Genomic DNA, 27,462 nt, shown 5'->3' with positions numbered 1-27,462 from the left:
TTCCTTTGACACAGTAGACCATTCCCTATTAAGGTACCTTCACACATAACGATATCGTTAACGATATCTTTGCTTTTTGTGACGTAGCAATGATATCGTTAAGGAAATTGTTATGTGTGACAGCGACCAACGATCAGGCCCCTGCTGGGAGATCGTTGGTCGCTGAGGAAAGTCCAGAACTTTATTTCGTCGCTGTATCTCCCGCTGACATCGCTGGATCGGCGTGTGTGACGCCGATCCAGCGATGTCTTCACTGGTAACCAGGGTAAACATCGGGTTACTAAGCGCAGGGCCGCGCTTAGTAGCCCGATGTTTACCCTTGTTACCAGCGTAAACGTTAAAAAAAACAAACACTACATACTTACCTTCAGCTGTCTGTCCCCGGCGCTCTGCTTCTCTGCACTCCTCCTGCATGCTGTGTCAGCGCCGGCCAGCCGGAAAGCACAGCGGTGACGTCACCGCTCTGCTTTCCGGCTGACCAGCGCTGACAGTGCAGAGGAAAGCAGAGTGCCGGAGGACAGACAGCTGAAGGTAAGTATGTAGTGTTTGTTTTTTTAACGTTTACGCTGGTAACCATGGTAAACATCGGGTTACTAAGCGCGGCCCTGCGCTTAGTAACCCGATGTTTACCCTGGTTACCGGGGACCTCAGGATCGTTGGTCGCTGGAGAGCTGTCTGTGTGACAGCTCTCCAGCGACCAAACAGCGACGCTGCAGCGATCGACATCGTTGTCGGTATCGCTGCAGCGTCGCTTAGTGTGAAGGTACCTTTACTCCAGACTCTCTTATCTCTTGGCATCACAGATTTGTCCTTATCTTGGATCTCGTCATACCTAACAGACAGGACATTCAGCATTTCCTCCTCACCTCGCCCCCTATCTGTCAGAGTCCCACAAGGTTCAGTCCTAGGGCCCCTGCTCTTTTCCATTTACACCTTCGACCTAGGACAGCTCATACAATCTCAAGGCATTCAATATCACCTCTATACTGATGAAACACAGATCTACATCTCTGGACCAAATATCACTTACCTACTAGCTAGAATCCCACAATGTCTGTCCGCTATTTCATTCTTCTCCACTAGACTTCTTAAACTTAATATGGAAAACACAGAATTCATCATCTTTCCCCCACTTCACTCGACCCCCCAAAAGCACCTATCCATTAAAGTAAATGGCTGCTCACTCTCACCAGTCCCACAAGTTCGCTGACTTGGGGCAATCCTTGACTCTGATCTCTCCTTGAAACCACATATCCAAGCCCTTTCACTTGCTGCTGACTAACTCAAAAATATTTCCCGCATCCGAACATTCCTCAACTAAGAATCTGCAAAAACCCTAGTCTGTGCCCTCATTATTACTACTGCAGCTTCCTGTTTTGTGGCCTCCCTTCTAACACTCTCAAACCCCTCCAATCTATTTTAAACTCTGCTGCCCGACTAATCCGCTTATCAACACGCTATTCCCCGGCCTCTCCCCTCTGTCAGTCCATTCACTGGCTCCCCATTACCCAGAGACTCCAGTTTAAAACCCTAACCATGGCATACAAAGCCACCCACAACCTGGCTCCTTCATACATCTGTGACCTTGTCTCCCGGTACTTACCTGCACGCAACCTCCATTCCTCACAAGATCTCCTTCTCTTCTCCCCTCTTATCTCGTCTTCCCACAATTGCATACAAGATTTCTCCCGCGCATAACCCTACTCTGGAACTCTCTATCCCAACATATCAGACCCTCGTCTACAGTGGAAACCTTTAAAAGGAACCTGAAGACCTACCTCTTCCGAAAAGCCTACAACCTACAGTAACCACCCAACCACTGCACGGCCAGCTCTGCCCTCACCTACTGTATCCTCACCCATCCCTGGTAGATTGTGAGCCTTCGCGGGCAGGGTCCTTTCTCCTTCTGTACCAGTCCTGACTTGTATTGTTTAAGATTACTGTCCTCCTTTTTATTATGTATACCCATTTTCACAAGTAAAGCGCCATGGAATAAATGGCGCTATAATAATAATAATAAAATGAGCTTATATGATTATTATGTACAGCTGCTGAAGCCTTTAGAAGTTGGTAACATCAGAGAGTGTCCTCACATATATAAATGTATACATACATGATCCTGCCTACTGTCCCTTGTTTGCCAGAACAATCCCACACACAGGACTACAAAAGAGATGAGGATTGTTTAATAGAACCATATTCCCCAAGCTGACATTTTGGGTGCTCTGTGTTTTGTATGTATTAACCATGTATATACTGTAGCTAATCATGTATGATTGTAGTGTAGGGCCATAGCTCAGGTTAATTGCTGAGTTGTCAGTTATCTGTAGTACTTACTCCACCTGCCCTGTGTGAAGTTATCTTTTGATTATCTGTTGTGAATTCTGTGGCAGAGCTCCCTCCTGTGGTCACAAGTGGTACTTCGGCTGATTCTCTCTGTAAGCTTCCGTTGGTGGAGGGAAGTGGTACTGCGGCTTCTGAGTTTCCTCCCTCAGGTGATGTGGTGAGGTCGTTAGGTGCTGCTCTACTTAACTCCACCTAGTGCTTTGATCCTGGCTTCCTGTCAATGTTCCAGTATTGGACTTGTTTTCCTCCTGGATCGTTCCTGTGGCCTGCTGCTCTGCATAGCTAAGTTTTCCTTTGCTATTTTGTTTGCTTTTCTTCTGTCCAGCTTATCTATTTGTTTGCTGGAAGCTCTGGGACGCAGAGGGTGTACCTCCGTGCCGTTAGTTCGGTACGGAGGGTCTTTTTGCCCCCTTTGCGTGGTTTTTAGGGTTTTGTGTTGACCGCAAAGTTACCTTTCCTATCCTCGCTCTGTTCAGGAAGTCGGGCCTCACTTTGCTAAATCTATTTCATCTCTACGTTTGTCTTTTCATCTTACTCACAGTCATTATATGTGGGGGGCTGCCTTTTCCTTTGGGGTATTTCTCTGAGGCAAGGTAGGCTTATTTTCTATCTTCAGGCTAGCTAGTTTCTCAGGCTGTGCCGAGTTGCATAGGTAGCGTTAGGCGCAATCCACGGCTGCCTCTAGTGTTGTTGGATAGGATTAGGGATTGCGGTCAACAGAGTTCCCACGTCTCAGAGCTCGTTCTGTTTTTGGATTATTGTCAGATCACTGTATGTGCTCTGACCTCTATGTTCACTGTGGTACTGAGTTGCCTAATCATAACAATTATCTACCCGTTCTCCTATGTGCAGCTGCTCATTTATTACATTTCGCTGATACAAGATCTGTGCAGGATATGTATTACAATGTAGTGAGCGGCCGGGAGCATTATTACCAGCGCACTGCAGCAGCCCCCAGTACTATGACGGCCTATGTAATCAGTGGGATCATAGATAGTGATTAAGCTCCAAGGGTGCAAGTTGTTGTTTGGCTGAAATAGCCAATAAATATGTCCCTGTACATCATTAGATGTTACCTTTTAGGACATGTGCTGGTCATTCAAAGCAGCTCCCTGTGTATTTCCCACGTTTGTGTTATTATGGGTTGACCCTGTTTTTGGGTCCTGGGACCTTTCACACACTCCCATCCCCCCTCCCACCCCCCCCCCCCCCCCCCCACACACACACACACACACACTCTGCCGATAATATGATTTTTCACTTAGTTACCTTGTTTATTGATGTCATAAATGCAATATAACGATTTTGCACACTCATGTGTGTGCAAAATCACCATGACATCCTTCCAACCAGGATATGTCTAAACTTGCGAATGGTTTAAACACAGGAATGAGGATCTTTGATATGGTGATTGGAACCCCCAGATTCCTGCCTGCAGATTTCTGTACGGCAGGCAGGTTGGGGATCTCAGTTTCCTTGTATCTCAGAATATACCTGCCTATTATTTCACCTGACTCTTACTATACTCATGTGATTTTAAATAAAAGCTGTGGCCCTTTGACACCAAATAATAACGTGATGTGTATTTCTATTATTGGGCTACGTAGTGTGGGTCATGTGCTAATAAGTGAGGGTTCATCCCATATCTATACTTCCATGTCTCACACTGGTAACGTCTCCACTTATTAATAATAACCTCTGAGGCAGATTCTGAGGGAGATCAGTGTCTGACCCATAGATCTTAACAGCTCATTTACTTAGAAAAAAACATGGATTACTCTGGAATAAGACATCGGATCTCAGATATCAAGGTATCATTTTATTCGGCTTCCTGTGACCTACATGCCTGTATAGATGATGGGAGTGCTAAATGAGTGCCAACCAACAAGCCATATTGTCGATCAGCGCTCATTTTGTGCTAAGAGGCCCTTACTTACTGATGTTTCTCCATGTACATCGCATTTTATGGTAATACAATAATTTGTTCTACATTTAGTCTTTTCTTCTTTCACCTCTACTGAATAACACAATGCACTCAATGGAAAATGAATTCTTTCTGTACTCACTTTTCTTCTTCGGAGGGGAGTTGAGGACATGTAATGCATGGAAGCCAGTTTTCTTCAATTTAAAGTTATCTATAGGTGTTGTCTTTGAGACATTCCATACCCGTAAGACACCAACCTGGGAATCTGAGCATAATGTCACAATTTTACACCACCGTCCTTGTATATATAAGAAACAGCACATATGTGTCATGAGATGACTACAGAAATGTTGGTAACATAATGCAGTACAATCATGAATAGCTACATAGTAATGCTGCATCATACCTTCTGTATATAGTATCAACAGTAATGGTTAATAATAACTTATTGCTTCTCTGGTGAAATCTTATGCACATTTATATAATTGCAAAATAGTAATAATGCAATAAAATGCTAAATATGTCAGAATAGGATGGAAAAGAAGAAAGAAGGGACTGGGCAGCCAAGGGTCGTACCACCATACTACCTTTCAGTTACCAACAACAATGGAAAAGAAAAAAAAAAACTTTGTAACTTTGTAAAAAAAAAAAATCAATCTCACCACAGTAGAATCCAATTGACGTGCACGGAAAGAAGTTCGTGAGCAGCAAGCGAGCGGTATCAAAGAGGGAAAGGTATCCAGCAACAGATCCATTGGTGAATAATTATTTAAAAACAGAAATCTTTAATGTATAACATGGTTAAAATTATGGTATAAAACCATTCATTTAGAAAAAAGGCAAGTAACCCGGGAAACTTGTGTCCTTACTCACGTGTTTCAAACCAACTTAATCATAGTTCACACTCTCGTAAGGACACAAGTTTCCCGGCTTATTTGCCTTTTTTCTAAATTAATGGTTTTATACCATAATTTTAACCATGTTATACATTAAAGATTTTTGTTTTTAATTAATTATTCACCGATGGATCTGTTGCTGGATACCTTTCTATCTTTGCTGTCTTTCAGGTACACAAGGTATGTTCTGAGTTATTGTGGTGAGAACCAGCCCCAGATGACAAGCCTTATTGAAGGTTTTGTTATTGTTAAAAAACAATTCTTGTCCCATTTTTACAGAATATATCAAGTAGATTGTTGCATTTCTAAGCTTATTTCCCGATTGAAGCTCTGCATGCCCCAAATAAATGCTTTATCAGTAACTTTTCCCCATTACCAAGGTTGTAATTGCATTAAAGTGAACACAAGACCGATATATCTTATTATTAGGTCACTTTCTCATGTTAAACTCCAGGATATAAAGAAGCGGCAGGTAGCCTGTATGTCTGGTTAGCAATTGATTAAGGGTATCTGCACACGTCCGAATTTTTAGCGTTTTTTTTTGCGGAATTTCACCATAAAAACGCTATAATTCCGCATCAAAAACGCTAAAAATATACATCCTATCATTTAGAATGCATTCCGGAATTTTTGTGCAGATGGATGCGTTTTTTTCCGCAAAAAAAACGCAATCCGCAAAAAAAAATGAACATGCTCATTCTTTTTGCGGATTTTTTGCGGATTCCCTGATAAAAGGACATTCAGGAAAAAAAAAAAAAACGCAAAAAATCCGCAAAAATTCCGCACAAAAAACGCGCAAAAACCGCGAAAAATCTGCGCGGAAAAAAACGCAAATTTCTGCCAGAAAACTCCGGATTTTGTCAGGAAAATAACCTGACGTGTGCACATAGCCTAAAGCAACAAGTGATGATCGATAGCTTACAGGTGTCAAAAGATTTTCTATAGCTGCTGTAGCCTGAAGAAAAACCTTAAAACTTTACTAAACTATAAGTAAAATATTTCTGGGGGCATCAAAGTAAATGAAATGACAGCCATAGAAATGCTCTAACACTTAGCTATAGGTTCTACAAATCCATTTTGATGAAAATCTCGTGCATTGATTACAAAGTAACCAGAATAACGTTGTGGTCCGATGAGTGTATAAAAAAATTGCTTAATTTTCATCCAGAAAACTTGGACAGTTTTCATCAGTACGACATCCATATTTATACATTAAGGCCATGTTCACACCATCCTTTTTTTCATGCGGAATCGCCGCGATTTTCCCGCTGCGGGTCCGCAGCTGTTTTCCATGCAGGGTACATTACAATGTACCCTATGGAAAACAGGAACTGCTGTGCCCACATTGCGGAAAATCGCGAAAAAAGCCGCACTGAATTGCCGCGGTAAAAAAGAAGTACCATGTCACTTCTTTTTGCGGAACTGCAGCGGTTCTGCACCCATAGACCTCCATTGTGAGGTCAAACCCGCAGTAAAACCCGCAGATGAAAAATATATCTGCGGGTTTTACTGCGGTTTGTGGTGCAGAACCGCTGCAGTGTGGCTGCCCCCCCCCCCCCCCGTGCCCCAATCCCACCCCCTTATACTTACCCGGCCTCCCGGTGTCCGTCCGGCCGTCTTCTCCCTGGGCGCCGCCATCTTGCAAAATGGCGGGCGCATGCACAGTGCGCCCGCCGAATCATTCGTTCCAAAGTGCATTTTGATCACTGAGATATAACCTATCTCGGTGATCAAAATAAAAAAAATAGTAAATGACCCCCCCCCCCTTTGTCACCCTCATAGGTAGGGACAATAAAAAAATTAAGAATTTTTTTTTTTCCAATAAGGTTAGAATAGGGATAGGGGTAGGGGTAGGGTTAGGGGTAGGGTTAGGGTTAGGGGTAGGGTTAGGGTATTTTCAGCCATTTTAACCCTAAAAAACTTCCTAGAAAACACACAGACTCTGCATAGAAAACTGCATCAAAAAACGCATCAAAAAAACGCATCAAAAAAGCACCAAAAAAGCACCAAAAAAAGGACCTGCGTTTTCTGCCAAGAGCTGCGGTTTTTAGTCCTGAAAAAAAAGGAGGGAAATCAGGAACGTGTGAACATACCCTAACAGTTTAAAACGTGCATGATCAAATACAGTTTCCTAGGTTAATAATGGCAATGTATCTGTAAATAACACGTGCTACACAATATGGGATCTGATTTTTTTGTGCACTCAGACTTGAATGGGCGAGTCTCATCCGATATACAGAAGAGATTAGTGCACGCTACAATTTTTTTTTTCACATGGACATACAGTCCAAGAACATTAATATTCTATATACTGTATAAAAAAATTCTGTCCAATGTGATAGGTAAGACCGTAATCCTCTATAACAGGCAGATTTTGATGCAACTGTAGATGAAACTCAACCTTTACAAACTGAACTTTTAGGCTATGTGCCCACGTTGCGTTTTTTTAAGTGTTTTTGCCGTGATTTTCCGCTGCAAAAACGCCTATAAACAGCATCCCATTAATTTCTTATGCATTCCGCAATTGATGTGCCCATGCTGAGTTTTTTTTTTTGCGGCGGAAATGCATTACGGTAAAAAACGGGCAGCATGTTCATTATTTTGGCGGAATCGCAGCACCCATAGACATGTATTAAATATCGGCTTTTAATCCGCTTGAAAAACGCATGGAAAATACGGTAAAAACGCATCTAAACCGCGTCTAATTCTGCATGCGTTTTTCCTGCCAAGGGTATGCAGAATTGAAGCAGAAAATTCTGCCTCTGTTCTGCTACGTGGACACAGCCTTACAGTTCATCTGAATCACTACCATTTACTAATACATTTCCCCTGCAGTGGGCACTATGGTAGAAATGACCAAAACCAGCTGTTGGCTGGGAGTGCCAGGAGTAGAAACTGGGACAAACAGAATATCACTCTAAGAAAGTGCTGGTCTCTTAAGAGTACACCCTTTAAGGGCACATGTCTTATAGCCGTGTACATATTATAAATGAGGTCTTATGCACAGTGGCAGAGCAGTCAGTAAAACGCCATTTAATGCACGGGAAGGTAAGTCCAGATGAAACGCACCTCCTGTTATGAACATGCCCGGGGCTGTGGGGACCCAAGCCAAGCACTGAACAGACGCTGCCGCACTGGGGAAGCTAAACGTGGTTATGCAGGAGAGAGATTCCGAGTCCACCAGTCGGATCCCGTTATGGAGATTAGCAACCAGCAGGTAATCTGTGGACAGTGGATCCCATTCTAATGCTGTCACTGGATCTTCTTCATCTGTTCCTTCCAGGGACTCAGGTCTCAAAACATGTTTTTGACTCTTACAACCTTGAAAAATGGTAAAAAAAAAAAAGGCACTAAGATGCAAAGGAGACTGCAAATGTGGTCAGACAGCAAAATTCAAAGTGTGTGCTGAAAATGAACCAGTGCTATGATTCTGCAGGTCAGTACAATCAAGGTGAAATCAAACATGTTTTTATATATTTTAGTAGTTAAAAGAAATTCAAAACTTTTCTTGCCTTTTGCGCACTGAACTGTGGGTTCTTTTTTACCACTGTGGGGGACATCATATTGTTATTGCATTTTTGAGAAAAGTGTGTCAAATTAAATGCAATTCTGGTTTTGTATTTTTGGGGCGGCAGTTACCATACTGTTTGAATAATTTTAGACTTTGATATAAATATGTGATTCTTCAGAATTTGCTTTAGTCTTTGCCTGATGAAAAGACCTGCGTAGTTTTGAAAGCTTGCAATTTGTTACCATCTTTTCAGTTCGCCATTAAAAGGTATCAACCACTGAGGACTCTCAATTCTAAGGCTGTGTGCACACGTTCAGGGTTTGTCGCCATAAAAATGCGATAAAACCGTGAAAAAAAATGCATACATTAACCCCTTTACCCCCAAGGGTGGTTTGCACGTCAATGACCAGGCCAATTTTTACAATTCTGACCACTGTCCCTTTATGAGGTTATAACTCCGAAACGCTTCAACGGATCCCGGTGATTCTGACATTGTTTTCTCGTGACATATTGTACTTCATGATAGTGGTAAAATTTCTTTGATAGTACCTGCGTTTATTTGTGAAAAAAACGGAAATTTGGCAATTTGCATAGGCAGCATCAATAGTAAAGAGTTGGTCACACTTGTCAAACACTATGTTTGACAAGTGTGACCAACCTGTTAATCAGTTTTCCTAACTATGCTACAGATTGCTTGGAAAACGCTAGCATTCTGCAAGCTAAAAACGCTATTGTTTAGCGGGAACACGCATGCCAATTCCGCATGCGATATACTCGCGGCAGGAGTTGCGGAATTTCCGCGGAAATTTCCGCTGCAATTCTGCAACGTGTGCACCTAGCCTAAATATTTTTCTAGACTTTGATATGGACATTTATGGAAGTAATGGTACCAAATATGTTGGTTTTTAAAATTTTTGTATTTATTTAATAGTTTTCGAGATGGAAAAATGAGAATGATGGAAACGTCTCTTCATTTTTTAAATATATTTTTAAAAATTTTTTAATCTTTACTTAATTTTTTTTATTTATTTGTTTAATTGCTCATACTACAGGGTGGGCCATTTATATAGATACACCTAAATAAAATGGGAATTATTGGTGATATCAACTTCCTATTTATGGCACATTAGTATATGGGAGGGGGAAAACTTTTCAAGATGGGTGGTGAACACGGCGGCCATTTTGAAGTCAGCCATTTTGGATCAAACTATTTTTTCCAATGGGAAGAGGGTCATGTGACACATCAGACTTATTGAGAATTTCACAAGAAAAACAATGGTGTGCTTGGTTTTAACAGAACTTTATTCTTTCAGGAGTTATTTACAAGTTTATGACCACTTATAAAATGTGTTCAAAGCGCTGCCCATTGTGTTGGATTGTCAATGGAACACTCTTCCACTCTTGACACACTAATAGCAACACCACAGAAGAAATGCTAGCACAGGCTTCCAGTATCCGTTGTTTCAGATGCTGGACATCTCGTATCTTCACAGCATAGACAACTGCCTTCAGATGACCCCAAACATAAAAGTCTAATGGTGTCAGATCGGGAAACCTTGGTGGCCATTCAACTAGCCCACGACAACCAATCCACTTTCCAGGAAACTGTTCATGTAGGAACTTTTTTCTTTGGGGTCTATGCTGTGAAGATACGAGATTTGCAGCATCTGAAACATCGGATACTGGAAGCCTGTGCTAGCATTTCTTCTGCGGTGTTGCTATCAGTGTGTCAAGAGTGGAAGAGGGTTGCATTGACAAGCCAACACAATGGGCAGCACTTTGAACACATTTTATAAGTGGCCATAAACTTGTAAATAACTCATGAAGAATAAAGTTACGTTAAAAACAAGCACACCAATGTTTTTCTTGTGAAATTCTCAATTAGTTTCATGTGTCACATGACCCTCTTCCCATTGGAAAACAAAGTTGGAACCAAAACGTCCGACTTCAAAATGGCCGCCATGGTCACCACCCATCTTGAAAAATTTTCCCCCTCCCATATACTAATGTGCCACCAACAGGAAGGTGATATCACCAAGCATTCCCATTTTATTTAGGTGTACCCATATAAATGTCCCACCTTTGATATACTGCAATACTACTGCTGACTTTCTCCTATGAAGCCCAGCTCGAGGAAGAACTTCCTACTAGGACTAAGATTGCAGTCATAGGGCATTCAGCAGACCCCTGGCTGCCATGGTAGCCCAACAGATCCCTGGGGAGATTGGGGGGGGGGGGAAGGTCCAAAAAGATTGGCAAACAAGCAATTTTAATTCCACAGTCAGTAACTGACTGCAGTATTTAAATGGTTAAACAGCGGCGACAAAAGCTAGCTCCAGTTGCTGCTGTTACAGGAAGATAGATGGTGGCTATGTAACGTAGCCAGCATATGCCCTGTATGCAAATGATGGCCGCGATCTGGGAGGAAAACTTTTGTCACCGGCTGTTATGTGGGGTTATCATAAAAACCTGATTTAAAGTGTAACTGTCACTTTAGGAGAACTTGCAGAAGATCGTCAGCGCCTGCTTCTAGCCCCCCCACCTTCATAGAATCTTATGAGCACCAACTGTCATCTTCTATTTCAGTAATGGGAAAGTCTGTGCGTACTGAGAATATTGAAGAATGAAAGATCAGTTCAGGGCAAAAAGTAGAAGATTTATTTGATAAGATATATTAGAAAGTTTTTACTCTCATTTGTAATATTGATTTATGAGAAAAAAAAAAATGATAATGATGGTCACTGCGTAAACAGTGTGTGATTTCCTGATGGGAGGGATCCGATTCTATCCTCCGATAAGCGGAAAACCTTATCCAAAATTACTTAAAAAAATGTAGTGATAAGGAAAAGGAAAACACTTTATTGTGTTTTGTTTTTTTGCAGGTTGTTGTTCTTTAGTAACTGTAAGTGAAAGTCTATTGAAGGCATTTATCTGCCAATTACAGCTTTAATCAACTTTCCAATCTCTGCACTGTTAATGCAATAACAATAATTAAAAGTGCTGCACAACTACAATTACCAGTGTTGTACCGGGAGGAGTTACTAATTAAGTGTTAGAGACAGTGCACTAAATTATAGTATTAACATTTGCTTTAGTTTGAGGCAGAAACAAACTGATTAATAATTATAAGGAAAATAATATGGACAGTCTGTATAAGACAAGGGACTAAAACCATTATATAAATATATTATATATACATGGTATGCACTGTACACAGGCGCGGACTGGCCCAGGTGGCAGGAATGCATATGCCCCCCGGGCCGGTGCCTAAGCAGCTGCACAGGGCCGCTGGAGGACTAGCAGTAGCAGTGATTGCAAGACATAGCGCCACCTGTAGTGCGCGGTGGCGTCATCCCGCCAGCAGCCGACATGTAGGCTGCAGGGGTATGTGAGGAGCAGGCTCCTGTGCGGCGCTGCCACTCTGAGGGAGAGAGCCAGCAGCAATCAAGATGAAAGGTCAGACTCAGCATACCGGCCTGTGTGTGCACGGAGCTCCAGCTTCTCCTGCTCTTATCTGTTATCCCGGCAGAGAAGGAGAGACGGGGGAGGTGCCGGACAGTGCAGAGCTGTGAGCAGGAGAAACTGAAGAGCTGCACATGGACATCAGCCGCCCCTGCACCACAGAGGAGAGTGTGTGATGTGTGTATGAGCCTGGTATCTGGTGTGTTGTGTATGTGATGGCTGCATGCATGTGTGTGATGGCTGCATGCATGTGTGTGATGGTTGCATGCATGTGTGTGATGGCTGCATGTGTGTGATGGCTGCATGTGTGTGATGGCTGCATGCATGTGTGTGTGATGGTTGCATGCATGCATGTGTGTGTGATGGTTGCATGCATGCGTGTGTGATGGTTGCATGCATGCATGTGTGTGTGATGGTTGCATGCATGCATGTGTGTGTGATGGCTGCATGCATGTGTGTGATGGCTGCATGCATGCGTGTGATGTCTGCGTGAACAGGGGCGGATTATAAGAGGGTCAATATAGGCGGTAGCCCAGGGCCAAGTGGTGGGGGGGGGGGGACCTGGGCTACCGCACAGATTGCCCGCCACCATCAGGGCATTACTGCCTGTGCCCTGACTGGCGTATCATATATGGGCCCGGTTGGCAGAGAGAGGGGGCCCGCATCGGGCCCCGTCTCATCTGCTCACCGGGCCCCTACCGGCGCTGTGGCGGTTTCCTATTGACGTGCGGGCGCGTGCCCGCACGTCAATAGTTAACAACAACAGCCGCCAGCCAATTGGAGGCTGGCAGCTGAAGTCGGCCGCAGGCGCACGCGCAGCGCACACGTCGCTGGCGTCTGACGTCATTGTGAGTCGCCGACGAATGCGCGCTGCTGGAGGGAGCTCGCCGCCTGGAGCGCTGGTAAGGTGAGAACTCAGTTTGTTGATTGCTGGACACACTGGGGCAATGCTGGACACACTGGAGCAGATTGCTGGACACACTGGGGGTAATATGCTGGACACACTGGGGCAGATTGCTAGACATACTGGGGCAGATTGCTGGACACACTGGGGGCAATGCTGGACACTGGGGCAGATTGCTGGACACTGGGGCAATATGATGGACATACTGGGGCAGATTGCTGGACACACTGGGGGTAATATGCTGGACACACTGGAGCAGATTGCTGGACACACTGGGGCAGATTGCTGGACACACTGGGGCAATATGCTGGACACACTGGGGCAATATGCTGGACACACTGGAGCAGATTGCTGGACACACTGGGGGTAATATGCTGGACACACTGGGGCAGATTGCTGGACACACTGGGGGCAATGCTGGACACTGGGGCAGATTGCTGGACACTGGGGCAGATTGCTGGACACTGGGGCAGATTGCTGGACATACTGGGGCAGATTGCTGGACACACTGGGGGTAATATGCTGGACACACTGGGGCAGATTGCTGGACATACTGGGGCAGATTGCTGGACACTGGGGCAGATTGCTGGACACTGGGGCAGATTGCTGGACACTGGGGCAATATGATGGACATACTGGGGCAGATTGCTGGACACACTGGGGGTAATATGCTGGACACGCTGGGGCAGATTGCTGGACACACTGGGGGTAATATGCTGGACACACTGGGGCAGATTGCTGGACACACTGGGGCAGATTGCTGGACACTGGGGCAGATTGCTGGACACTGGGGCAGATTGCTGGACACTGGGGCAGATTGCTGGACACTGGGGCAGATTGCTGGACACTGGGGCAATATGATGGACATACTGGGGCAGATTGCTGGACACACTGGGGGTAATATGCTGGACACGCTGGGGCAGATTGCTGGACACACTGGGGGTAATATGCTGGACACGCTGGGGCAGATTGCTGGACACACTGGGGGTAATATGCTGGACACACTGGGGCAGATTGCTGGACACACTGGGGCAGATTGCTGGACACACTGGGGCAATATGCTGGACATACTGGGGCAGATTGCTGGACACACGGGCTGATTGCTGGACACACTGGGGCTGATTGCTGGACACACTGGGGGTAATATGCTGGACACACTGGGGCTGATTGCTGGACACACTGGGGCAGATTGCTGGACACACTGGGGCAGATTGCTGGACACACTGGGGCAGATTGCTGGACATACTGGGGCAGATTGCTGGACACACTGGGGCAGATTGCTGGACACACTGGGGCAGATTGCTGGACACTGGGGCAATATGCTGGACACACTGGGGGTAATATGCTGGACACACTGGGGGTAATATGCTGGACACACTGGGGCAGATTGCTGGACACACTGGGGGCAGGACTGGAGGCATGGGCAGAATGTAGATACGGGGCATGATTGGAGACACGGGGCAGAATGAAAGACATGGGGCAGGATTGGATTATGGGGCAGGATGGGGAGATCATATGGAGTAGAATGGATACTCATGAGGGCAGGATGCGAGAACATATGGCTGGAGCCAGGAATTACATATACGGGGCCAGGATGGGGATTATTACCATAGGGGCTAATTAAGGGATATTATTACTGCAGTGATGTATTTATTTTATTTTTTTTAGTATACTGTTTTAAATGGGGGGGGAGGCACGCCTGTTACTGTGCAGAGTGACACTATGTCGCCTTTTTTTCTTCATGTGGTGTTGTGTAGAAGTTGTGAAAAATTAAGTAATGTGTTCTGCAAGCGGAGCTCGAGATAACTGTGTTATTTCTTGCAGAAACGAGTCCTGGCTGGAAGAAATGATGGCAGTCTGTGCTGGATGAAAGATGAAGGAGTTCACCTAGAGACATCACTGGTGAGTCAGTGTTACCTATACACTGACACTATACACTGTATACTATATACAGAGGTCCTGTGTACAATGTCACCAGTGATCACTGTATAACCTACACATTATATACAGAGCTCCTGTGTATAATGTCACCAGTGATCACTGTATTACCTATACATTATATACAGAGCTCCTGTGTATAATGTCACCAGTGATCACTGTATTACCTATACATTATATACAGAGCTCCTGTGTATAATACCACCAGTGATCACTGTATTACCTATAAATTATATACAGAGGTCCTGTGTACAATGTCACCAATGATCTCTGTATTACCTCTACACAGACACTGCATACTAAGTACAGATCTCCTGTGAATACTGGCACTTATGGTGATAGTATTATGTTTTTTTGTTTTTTTTATTACTGATCAGTATTGTACTATTCAGTCACTATGTGGTGGTAATATGTGGTCTGGAAATGGTGTTGTGGTATTTGTCCCTTGTGTGTGCTATTTGGTCACCAAGTGGTGGTAATATGTGGTCTTGACATGGTGCGGTGGTATTTGTTCCTTGTATGTGATATTATTCGATCACTGTGGTTGTAATTTGTGGTCTGGTCATGGTGCAGTGGTATTTGTTCCTTGTATGTGATATTGGTCAAAATATTCCTAAATTGTATTGCATATTTTAACAAAAATTTAATAGGTTACAGTAGAGTAGGGCCCGGCCCTTTTTCTGGAATAATCTGGTTCAGGTATATCGTGACCCCCGTCACATGACCCCCGTCACATGACCGAGGGGGCCCACAGTGTCTGAACAGCCCGGGGCCCTGGCTACCCTTAATCCACCCCTGGCTGCCTGTGTGTGTGATGGCTGCATGTGTGTGATGCATTTGTGTCAGAGTTGCGTGTGTGTGTGATGGCTGCGTGTGTGATGCATTTGTGTCAGAGCTGCGTGTGTGTGAGCTGCATGCGTGTGTGTGAGCTGCGTGCGTGTATGTCATTATATAGTGGGGCTGTGTGTGTGTGTGTGTCATTTTACAGTGGTGCCGTGCATGTCATACATTATGGCTGTGCGTATGTGTCATTATACAGTGGGGCTGTGTGTGTATGTGTCATTGGTGCATTCACTCTGTGTCATTCTATGTGACTGTAGACTTGTGCATCTCACATTGCTCGCAGAGCTGTGGTTATTTGGCATGTGTCTGGCTGCAAGTTTGTGATTGGCATACATGCGGTCACATGCCGACAAGACTTGCATGGCGAATGCAACTGTATTGAACAAGGCCCAAAACCGTCTAGTCGAAATGTGGCTGGGAATATATATATTGCATGATTGTGGTCACAAGACCACCTGTTGCCGGCACCAGAGAATCCTCATAACGCACAGTGCGCACGATATGAGGATTCACACATAGTGACTGTAGACATGTAGCATTATATCCGACAACCCCTTTAAGGATGAGCCGCTCCTCATGGGCCACTGCTGTGTGCTTGCCCCCCAGGCCAAAATTTGCCAGTCAGCCCCTGACTGTACATGTATGCACAGCTATGCTGTCAGTACAGTGATCCATACATGATACAGGGGTCTTGTTTCCGCGCTTTGTACATAAGCTATTAATGGTTCACTTATGTCTATTATCCCTACATAAAAAGAATATGGCAGTGTATCATTCGTAAATTATACAATATTAAATTAGAATTTTATTGTAATCCATTTTGTTTCAGAATTTTGACAAAAAACTATTTATTTTTCACATTTAGGACTAGCACTATTCACTATTCCTACTGGATGATTAATTCATTATTGCTATCCCATATTTTAACAAAATCTCATTATCCGCACACAGACAGCGCAGCAACAATTAGCACTTAAAAGGCAAAGAAAAGATTATATTAACAAGTACTGCTCATATCGTGTCTCCCCCTTTGATGTGGGCTCCGGCGGTGAGCCCACATCAAAGTCGCGACATGTCAGCTGTTTTGTACAGCTGACATGTGCGCGCAATAGCGGCGGGTGAAATCGCTATTCACCCGCCGCTATTAACCTGTTAAATGCCGCTGTCAAACACAGACAGCGGCATTTAACTACCGCATCCGGCCGGGCGGCCGGATATGACGTCATCGCCGACCCCCGTCACATGATCGGGGGTCGGCGATGCATCAGGAAGGTAACCATAGAGGTCCTTGAGACCTCTATGGTTACTGATGCCATCTGCTGTGAGCGCCCCCCTGTGGTCGGCGCTCACAGCACACCTGCATTTCTGCTACATAGCAGCGATCTGATGATCGCTGCTATGTAGCAGAGCCGATCAGGCTATGCCAGCTTCTAGCCTCCCATGGAGGCTATTGAAGCATGGCAAAAGTAAAAAAAAAATGTTTTTAAAAATATGAAAAAAATATAAAAAATATAAAAGTTTAAATCACCCCCTTTCGCCCCATCCTAAATAAAACAATTTAAAAAAAAACAAACCTACACGTATTTGGTATCGCCGTGTTCAGAATCGCCCGATCTATCAATAAAAAAAAAGCATTAACCTGATCGCTAAACGGCGTAGCGAGAAAAAAATCCGAAACGCCAGAATTACGTTTTTTGGTCGACGCGACATTGCATTAAAATGCAATAACGGGCGAGCAAAAGAACGTATCTGCGCAAAAATGGTATCATTAAAAACATCAGCTCGGCACGCAAAAAATAAGCCCTCACCCGACCCCAGATCACGAAAAATGGAGACGCTACGGGTATCGGAAAATGGCACTTTTTTTTTTTTTAGCAAAGTTTGGAATTTTTTTTCACCACTTAGATAAAAAATAACCTAGTCATGTTAGGTGTCTATGAACTCGTAATGACCTAGATAATCATAATGGCAGGTTAGTTTTAGCATTTAGTGAACCTAGCAAAAAAGCCAAACAAAAAACAAGTGTGGGATTGCACTTTTTTTGCAATTTCACCGCACTTGGAATTTTTTTCCCGTTTTCTAGTAAAAGACATGGTAAAACCAATGGTGTCTTTCAAAAGTACAACTTGTCCCGCAAAAAATAAGCCCTCACATGACCATAGTGACGGAAAAATAAAAAAGTTATGGCTCAGGGAAGGAGGGGAGCGAAAAACGAAAACGCAAAAATGAAAAAGGGCCGCGACTTGAAGGGGTTAAATTAGAATTTTATTGTAATCCATTTTGTTTCAGAATTTTGACAAAAAAACTATTTATTTTTCACATTTAGGACTAGCACTATTCACTATTCCTACTGGATGATTAATTCATTATTGCTATCCCATATTTTAACAAAATCTCATTATCACAGACAGCGCAGCAACAATTAGCACTTAAAAGGCAAAGAAAAGATTATATTAACAAATATCGTCCACAGCAGAAAAAATGAAACAGTCAATAAAGTGAATATTTTTACATAAACCAAAAACTCTGCAGGATATTTCAGGGTCTAAAAGAAGGCAAACTGCACAATACATAGCTGATGGGTATCTCTCCTGACTTTCCCATACACAAGAGCACTCAACTCATTCGAGTGCTCCTGTGTTCTCTATACAAAAGCGTTCCCCCTGCAAAGAAAAGGATTGAGTGACTGAATTCCAACTGCTCGGATCCTTATGTCCCCATACACATTAGATGGTCCCAGAAACATTAGATGGTCTTCACATACTGCCAAATTTGGCAGGTTCAGTCGACTTCTATCTAACATGTATGAGGGCATTTATAGACCGAGACATTGCAGGATTACCATTTTTGGAGGGAGAGGACCTAAAGGTTCTCATCTTGATTTTATTTTTCTGAACTTCTGTTTATTCTGTCCCCTTTTTGTCTTTTTTTCATGCATGTGGCCACCTCTCCAGTCACAGCGGCCATAGCACCATTTAGAATGTGGTTCTGAAGTCCACCATAGCTGCAAGATGTAGGACCCACATCCATCATACATTTATGCCATGACCTCAAAATATGACTAATACATATGTGAAGAGACACCCAATTAAGGATCTATTAACCCCCCAAAAACAAGTTCATTGATTTATTTATTTTTTACTTCATTAATTCCACATCGCTGTACATTAGATTTTGAGCCCGAGTTGGGTCAGCGATAGATTCCCTAGATTGTCTTTGGAGTGTGGGAGGAAACTGAAGCACCCAGACAAAACCCACGCAAACACGAGGAGAACGTATAGCATATGTTGTCCTTAGTGGGATTTGTACCCAGGACCCCAATGAGCCACTGTGCTGCCCACTTCTCCATAGGATAGCTGGCTGACTTGCATGCTTGGCCTCAGCTGCATGCATGGTCTATGGAGTTGCTCTCAACATTTCTATATGCAATGAATGGACTGGAGGCTAAGCGTGCTCAATTCAAAACAGGGCCCCAGAAACCTGATTTCAGAATCGATGGGGGTCCCAGCGGTGGAACTCTCAGTGATCATAAAGTTATCCCCTATCCTAATAGGTACAGAGGATAACTTGTTTTTTTGGGGAATAACCCTTTAAACTATGTTGACAATGACCCTAAAGAGGTGATTTTATTTTAGGGAAGTGTGAAAGGGGCCGCTTTTTGCAGAAAGGAGCTCATCTGAACAACCATACATTGTTGGTGCACGCAAAGGCGTTGCCCCTCAAACAACACGCATTTTAAAACAATAGATCTTTGAATGATAATTTCCATAATTGTATATGTTAAAAGAAAAACGTTCCTGTGCCAAGATAATCTTATAAATGTGTCCTTGTTATGTACTGTGTAAAGGCTTATATTACAAAATCTATTAATCTTATTTCATGTCCATAATGAAATCTATTCTGCAACAATGGCCAATGATCAATCTTTCATGAACAAAGAACATCCTCTGAATATTTGTACATTGAGTGGAAATCTGAAAGTCTGGGTGCAGTGCCTTACATTTACAGAAACTTTCTCTAGTTTTACTTGCATATTTTACCTGGCTGAAAAATAGACAAGCTTCCATCGGTGTGCCCAAATACAACTTTTCCTTTTTTCCTTGGATGCCACCGAAACAGGCAAATATCAGACAGAAAGCTATGTGCCTCCTTGTGAACGGCCACACCACTGTCAGGTCCAGAGATAGTCCAGATATACAGAGGACCTCTGTGCGATACAAAGGCCACCGTATCCCCAGAATTCCAGCACCAACTAAGAGAAGCGGGCATTCCTAGGTATGTGAATTAAAAACAACATATCAGAGCATATATCATATCATAAATACATAATGAATTTTTATTTAATACTTGTGACATGGAATTTTTAGTTAAAATTAGAGAACATTGTGCGTCACAATGGCACCATATGGGGGCACATTAGTTTCTCCTGGCCTTCAAAAGCAAGTGTCACAAATTACAGAAACCAATAGATCAAAATTCTGCCAAAATGTAGTTGCCAAAAATAATTGTGTAACTGTTTAAAGCATGATTTGTAGCTGCGTTACTGTTTGTCTTCTTACCTTTTGTACTGTCAAGCCTGGCGACCACTTTCTGTTCCGCCACATTCCAGATGATCACTAAATTGTCTGCACTTGCACTTGCAAACATGTCGGGGTTGTGGGGACACCAGGAGATGGCTGTGATTGTTTTTTTATGTTCTGACATGATTGCACGAAGCTGAAATTCATTGTACCGGTGATCGAGCTTGTAGAATAGAGGTTGAAGAGTTAGTATGAAGAGCCGACAAAAGATGAATAACTTACTTTTTTGCTTTCTGTGAAGGTCCTGTGCAGAAGACTTTTCCACTAATTTATCAATCAGTTTCTAATAGAATTCTGGTTCAAAACTGCATGAAATGTTGTAAGATTTTTGATCAACTCATCAATGCACAAAACATTATGATTTTTACTGTTTGTGATGAGCTTAGCAGGGAGCATGGCCAACAAATTCATCATAATGTATGTTACAAAGAGGGGCATACTATGAGAAATATGTACTCCTGCCTATGACAGCTGAAAAATGAGCCAAATTCATTGCCAGTCTTGATTAATTGAGGCCTTAATGCTTTACTGCATGTTAAGCCGGAGCTAATTGTAATGACCAGGCCAAATTTTGAAATCTGACCATTGTCACTTTATGTGTTAATAATTCTGGAATGCTTCAACGGATTCTGAGACCTTTTTTCATGACATATAGTACTTAATGTTAGAGGTAAATTTGGATAGATATGATTTGTGTATATTTGTGAAAATATAAAAAATTTGACAATTTTCCCAAGTTTTAATTTTTATGCCCTTAAATCAGATAGTTATGTCACGCAAAATAATTAACAAATAACATTTCCCACATGTCTAGTTTTCATCTGCTTAATTTTTGAAATGTAATTTCTTTTCGTTAGGAAGTTAGATGTTTTCAAAGTTGTTCAGCGTAAAGCGCTGCGGAATATGTTGGCGCTATATAAATGAAATTATTATTATTACGAGCAATTTCTCATTTTTTCAACACAATTTACAAAACCATTTTTTTAGGACCATAGCACATTTGAAGTAACTTTGGGGAGCCTATATGACAGAAAACACCCAAAAGTGACACCATTCTAAAAACTGTACTCCTCAAGGTGCTCAAAACCACGATCAAGAAGTTAACTTAGGCCTATGCAGCATCAATAGTAACAAGATACAATGTTAAAAAAAAAAAAAAAAAATCAAAAAAAAAAAAAAAAAAAAATCGCAATATTCTTACCTTCCGGCGTCCCGCGCAGCGTTACCGATGCTCCCAGCAGCTAGAGTTCCCAGTAATGCATTGCGAAATGACCGGATGACGCCGCGGTCTCGCAAGACCTCGACGTCATCAGAGGTCATTGAATGCAAGGCATTAATGGGAACGTTAGCTGCAGAAGCATCATGAGCGTCAGTAACGCTGCGCAGGATGCCGGACGGTAAGAATATTGCGATTTTTTTTCATTATTATTTTTAACCTAGGGTTGTGTTGTGTATGCGTTTTCGCAGCGGAAAACCGCAGCGAAGACGCATACACAACAGGTGCACATAGCCTCAACGGGTCCGTCAGAAAAACGGGCCCAGTGCACCCATTTTGTCACAATCTGCACAGGATCCGTCATTTCAACATTTTGACGGATCCTGTGCAGATTGTAGAAACGGAAGTGTGAAATATAAGTCGGTTCTACTCCCAATATTATTGACTACAATTAACGATAGCCTCGGGCTTGGGGTCCTTCCACCTTCTATGCAGAAAGCTACTATTACTGTCATACCAAAAAAAAGATAAGGATCCTACCCTCCCGGCCTCGTATAGACCAATCTCCCTTCTGGCAGTAGATGTTAAGCTATTAGCAAAGGTGTTGGCCATCCGTCTTTCAAAAGTCGTGGAATCTCTGATACACTCGGATCAGACGGGATTCATGCCTCGTAAGTCAACGGCCCTAAATGTTAGAAGACTATATCTCAGTATGCAAGTGGGGGCGGACAATGTGGGGAGGAGAGCAGTTCTGTCCCTTGATGCCGCTAAGGCATTTGACAGCGTGGAATGGAAATACCTGTTTGCTATGCTTCAGTGCATGGGTTTTGGTCCAGGCTTTATTGGTTGGATTAAAGGGAACCTGTCACCCCCAAAATCGATGGTGAGGTAAGCTCACCATCATTAGGGGCTTATCTACAGCATTCTGTAATGCTGTAGATAAGCCGCCGATGTTACCTGAAAGAGGAGAAAAAGACGTTAGATTATACTCACCCAGGGGCGGTCCCGCTGCGGTCTGGTCAAATGGGTGTCTCAGGTCCGCTCCGGCACCTCCTATCTTCATTCCATGACGTCCTCTTCTCGTCTTCACGCCGCGGCTCCGGCACAGGCGTACTTTGCCTGCCCTGTTGAGGGCAGAGCAAATTACTGCAGTGCACAGGCGCCAGAAAGGTCAGAGAGGCCCGGCGCCTGCGCACTGCAGTACTTTGCTCTGCCCTCAACAGGGCAGACAAAGTACGCCTGTGCCGGAGCCGCGGCGTGAAGACCAGAAGAGGACATCATGGAATGAAGATGGGAGGCGCCGGAACGGACCTGAGACACCCATCGGAGCAGGACCGCCCCTGGGTGAGTATAATCTAACGTCTTTTTCTCCTCTTTCAGGTAACATCGGCGGCTTATCTACAGCATTACAGTTTATAATGTTGAACTGTGAAAATGAAAAAATATATATATATACATTTTCCGGCAAAAATGTCAGAAGAGAGAAAAATTATTTTAATAGCAGGCACCCTTTTTTTTTTTTTTTAAATCGGCCTTATTTATTGAATACCGGTTATTACATGATCGAGGACAGGAAAATCTGGCTCTGATCGTGTTCTCCAGCTTTTTGGACTCTGGGGGGGGGGGGGTGCTATAGGATTATTCCCGGATGCCATTTTAAAACACTGATGAAGGAATAAGGCCCCTTAGCGGCCACTGTTGTAATACATATTGGTGGTTATTGAGGGATTAAAGACGACCTATCACCAGGTCAAAAGTGTTCAGTTTTAGCCTTATTTTGTCCCTGCTGCTCCCGAGTAATCCAGCTTTGTTGATTTTAAATCTGCCTAATGGTGTCAGAGATATGGGCCTTTTTACGTACTGATCACTTTATTTTTTACCAATGAGGCATTGATCATTTGTATTGATGTAGCGCAGCCTAAAGACAAGCCCCCCAGAGAATCATGTGAGCACCGACGCCTTGGTAAAGACCATACAAATTAGCACTAATAATAATAATAATAATAATCTTTATTTTTATATAGCGCTAACATATTCCGCAGCGCTTTACAGTTTGCACACATTATCATCACTGTCCCTGTTGGGGCTCACAATCTAAATTCCCTATTAGTATGTCTTTGGAATGTGGGAGGAAACCGGAGTACCCGGAGGAAACCCACGCAAACTCTTTGCAGATGTTGTCCTGGGTGGGATTAGAACCCAGGACCCCAGCGCTGCAAGGCTGCTGTGCTAACCACTGCGCCACCGTGCTGCCCCTACTAAATAAAATTAACCGTGTATCTGGAACCATATTGCAGATTTAAAAAAACAAAAAACAAAAACTGTAATAGCGAGAATAAAATAAGAGCACAAATTGGTCACTGTTGTCGGGTCCTCTTTAACCAGTTTACTACCTACTTCTCTTATTGAAATGATTTGTTCTCCTAAGAGGATGAGTTTGGATTTTTAGCTTTGCTTTAGATTCGCATGAGGGCCCTCATGTATTGTACCGAGACCAGCCCTTTTTCCACATACAAAGTATCGCACTTAATATTGGTCTCATTTCAACACTCCCTGATTGCTTCTAATTTTGCATTATAAGAACAGAGTGGACACTTCTGGTATAATATTAATTTGTTCCCAGGTGATCACTGAAAATTGAAATTATTGTAACTTAAGGCCATAATGTTACGGAAAACAAGTAATTGGTCCCAGAGCTCCAAAACGTCAATAAAGACTAAAGAAAAAGTACCTAAGGCTGGGTTCAGAAGAGCATATGAAAAATCATCAGATCTTAATTCAGAAAAAAAGGCTTATTTTCATTCGTGTGCCATCCAAGTATTCGTCTTTTACATCTGTATGGCATTCCTACTTACACATTAACAGTTTAGAATTTACAAGACCAAATACAGTTTCTTAGGTTAACAACTGCAACGAATCAGTGAAAATGGCATACTATATGGATTATCCATATGAGACACAATTTTTTGTGCAACCATAGTCTTAAATAAGCGAGTTTCATCCGATATATACGGAATAGAATAGTGCACCATTGCCATTTGGGCCGTGTGAAAAAACTGCCATCTGAACAACCCTACTGAATAACAATTGCATTGTGATGTTCGATTGTAAGGCAGACAGCACATGTATCAATATCATGCTCATCAGCACCAGCAGATACCGAAAAACACTAATACACACAAAGCAAGTCCTTACATGAAAAATCCTTTCTATTTTGTGGACTGGAGCTTCTTCGGGGTCCTGGACAGTTCAAAGCCCTTGTCTAGTTTCGGAGCAACTTACCCCAATACAGATCCCATAGCACCTTAACCTTACTACACAGTGCCACTAAATAGTCACTCTGTCCACACACTGTAATAATAAAGTTCTTCTACCCCAGAAATGTCCAATCTTTTTTAGATGGGTCTTCTAGAGAATCGCTTGTGACTCCAATACGGACAATCTAAGTAGTAAAGTTTCTCCTTGTGGAGAGTGCCAAGTCAACATACGGAGACTTACACGTCATGAAATTCTCCTCTGGGATAAGCAAATAGCCTCTTCAGAATGAACTTTACAAATTACATCACCTATCCAAAGCCGCTCAACCAGCTATATCAGACCTCCTGCTTTGCACAGATGAGGGGGCAAACAACCTGAAATATACAGCTCTGGCAAAAATTAGGAGGCATATCAAAAAACATCTCATGGGCAGCCCAATCTCCAGACCTGAACCCCATTGAAAACCTCTGGAATATAATCAGGAGGATGATGGATAGTCACAAGTCATCAAACAAAGAAGAACTGATTACATTTTTTGCACCAGAAGCAGAGTGAAAGACTGGTGGAAAGCATGCCAAGACGCATGAAAGTTGGGATTAAAAATTATGGTTATTCCACTAAATATTGATTTCTGGACTCTTCCTAAGTTAAAACATTAGTATTGTTGTTGCTTCTAAATGATTATGAACTTGTTTTCTTTGCATTATTTGAGATCTGAAAGCACTGGGTTTTTTTATTTTTATTTGTTATATTGACCATTTCTCCTTTTCAGAAAAAAAACAAAATGTATTCCTTGGAAATTTGGAGACATGTCAAGATTATAGACTAAAATAACAATTTACATTTTACTCAAAAATCTAATATATAAAGGTGTGTGTGTGTGTGTGTGTGTGTGTGTGTGTGTGTGTGTGTGTGTCCGGGATTGGCATCTGCACCGTCACAGCTACAGCCACAAAATTTTGCACACTCACATGTCTGGACCCAGAGAGCGTCATAGGCTATGTTGTGAGGCGAAATTTTAGCCCCGCGCGTTCCAATTCACCAAACAATTTTGCCCCAATCTACATAATGGGGAAAAAGTGAAAGGAAAAGTGTTGGAGGCAAATTGACAGCCAGGAGGAGATGGCATACAGGTATATACTATATACAGGGGAGATGATATACAGCTATATATTATATACAGGAGGAGATGACATACAGGTATATACACTATATACAGGGGAGATGACATACACGTATATACTATATACAGGAGGAGATGACACACAGATATATACTATATACAGGGGAGATGATATACAGCTATATATTATATACAGGAGGAGATGACATACAGGTATATACACTATATACAGGGGAGATGACATACACGTATATACTATATACAGGAGGAGATGACACACAGATATATACTATATACAGGGGAGATGATATACAGCTATATATTATATACAGGAGGAGATGACATACAGGTATATACACTATATACAGGGGAGATGACATACACGTATATACTATATACAGGAGGAGATGACACACAGATATATACTATAAACAGGGGAGATGACTTACAGGTATATCTAATATATAAAGCTGAAGGTGTGTGTGTGTGTGTGTGTGTGTGTGTGTGTGTGTGTGTGTGTGTGTGTGTGTGTGTGTGTGTGTGTGTGTGTGTGTGTGTGTGTGTGTGTGTGTGTGTGTGTGTGTGTATGTCCGGGATTGGCATCTGCACCGTCGCAGCTACAGCCACAAAATTTTAAACAGTCACACATCTGGACCCTGAGAGCGTCATAGGCTATGTTGTGAGGTGAAATTTTAACCCCGTGTGTTCCAATTCACCAAACAATTTTGCCCCTATCTACATAATGGGGAAAAAGTGAAACGAAAAGTGTTGGAGGCAAATTGACAGCTGCCAGATGTGAACAAGGGGGACGTAAAGAGTGAGAGCGATGGCGCCAAAGAGTATATACCGTACAGTTGCTAAGGTGGGGCCCCGACATGGGATACTCACCACACACGGGGATATGAACACATACACAAAATGTGCTTGAACACATATCACCCTCAGCACACATTTCACCACACATACACCAACCTCGCCACATAAAAGTCGAAACACAAAAGTCGCCGCTCAAAACTCGCCACGCTCAAAACTCGCCACATGCAAAACTCGCCACACGTGCAAACCTCACCTCATGGAAAACTCGCCACACGCAAAACTTGCACACGCGGAAAAATTGCCACATGCACAAAAGTTGCAACACATGCAAAAGTTGCCTCACACAAAACTTGCATACTCAAAACGCACCACACATAAAACTTGCCACGTGCAAAACTCGCCATGCGCAAAACTTGCTGCACACAACTTGCTACACTAACCTGTCACATGCAACTCGACACACAAAAAATTGCTACACGCATGTCGCCACACAAAACTCATCTCACAAAAGTCGCTACATGTATGTCGCCACACACAACTCAACACACACAACTTGACACATGAAACTCGCCCTAAAACACACACAAGTCTGGTATTATCCTTCAAAAATAAAAATCTGATTAATAAGCAGACAAACTACAAGAG

At 43.0% G+C, this 27,462-nt stretch overlaps 1 protein-coding gene across 9 annotated transcripts in view; it reads right to left on the bottom strand.

Annotated features, from left to right (window-relative positions):
- The window catches only part of WDR17 (WD repeat domain 17), a 174,415-nt gene that overhangs the window by 85,704 nt on the left and 61,249 nt on the right, over positions 1 to 27,462 (bottom strand). For 7 of the 9 annotated variants that reach the window (XR_011316989.1, XM_069744255.1, XM_069744256.1 and 4 more), the window contains 4 exons: positions 20,384 to 20,567; positions 19,865 to 20,095; positions 8,236 to 8,487; positions 4,413 to 4,535 (listed from right to left, as the gene is read on the bottom strand). Coding sequence is in view for 8 of the 9 variants with exons in the window: in XM_069744255.1 (XP_069600356.1) it covers positions 4,413 to 4,535; positions 8,236 to 8,487; positions 19,865 to 20,095; positions 20,384 to 20,567 (790 nt within the window). In the remaining variant the exon portion in view is untranslated. The remainder of the gene's footprint in view (positions 1 to 4,412; positions 4,536 to 8,235; positions 8,488 to 19,864; positions 20,096 to 20,383; positions 20,568 to 27,462) is intronic. The other 2 variants (XM_069744259.1, XM_069744258.1) reach the window with 1 other exon arrangement.

This window comes from Ranitomeya imitator, chromosome 1 (assembly GCF_032444005.1).
Source record: "Ranitomeya imitator isolate aRanImi1 chromosome 1, aRanImi1.pri, whole genome shotgun sequence".
Classification (NCBI taxonomy): Eukaryota; Metazoa; Chordata; class Amphibia; order Anura; family Dendrobatidae; genus Ranitomeya; species Ranitomeya imitator.
Note: the sequence above shows the minus strand (reverse complement) of the source record. Positions and strands in the feature narration are given on the sequence as shown.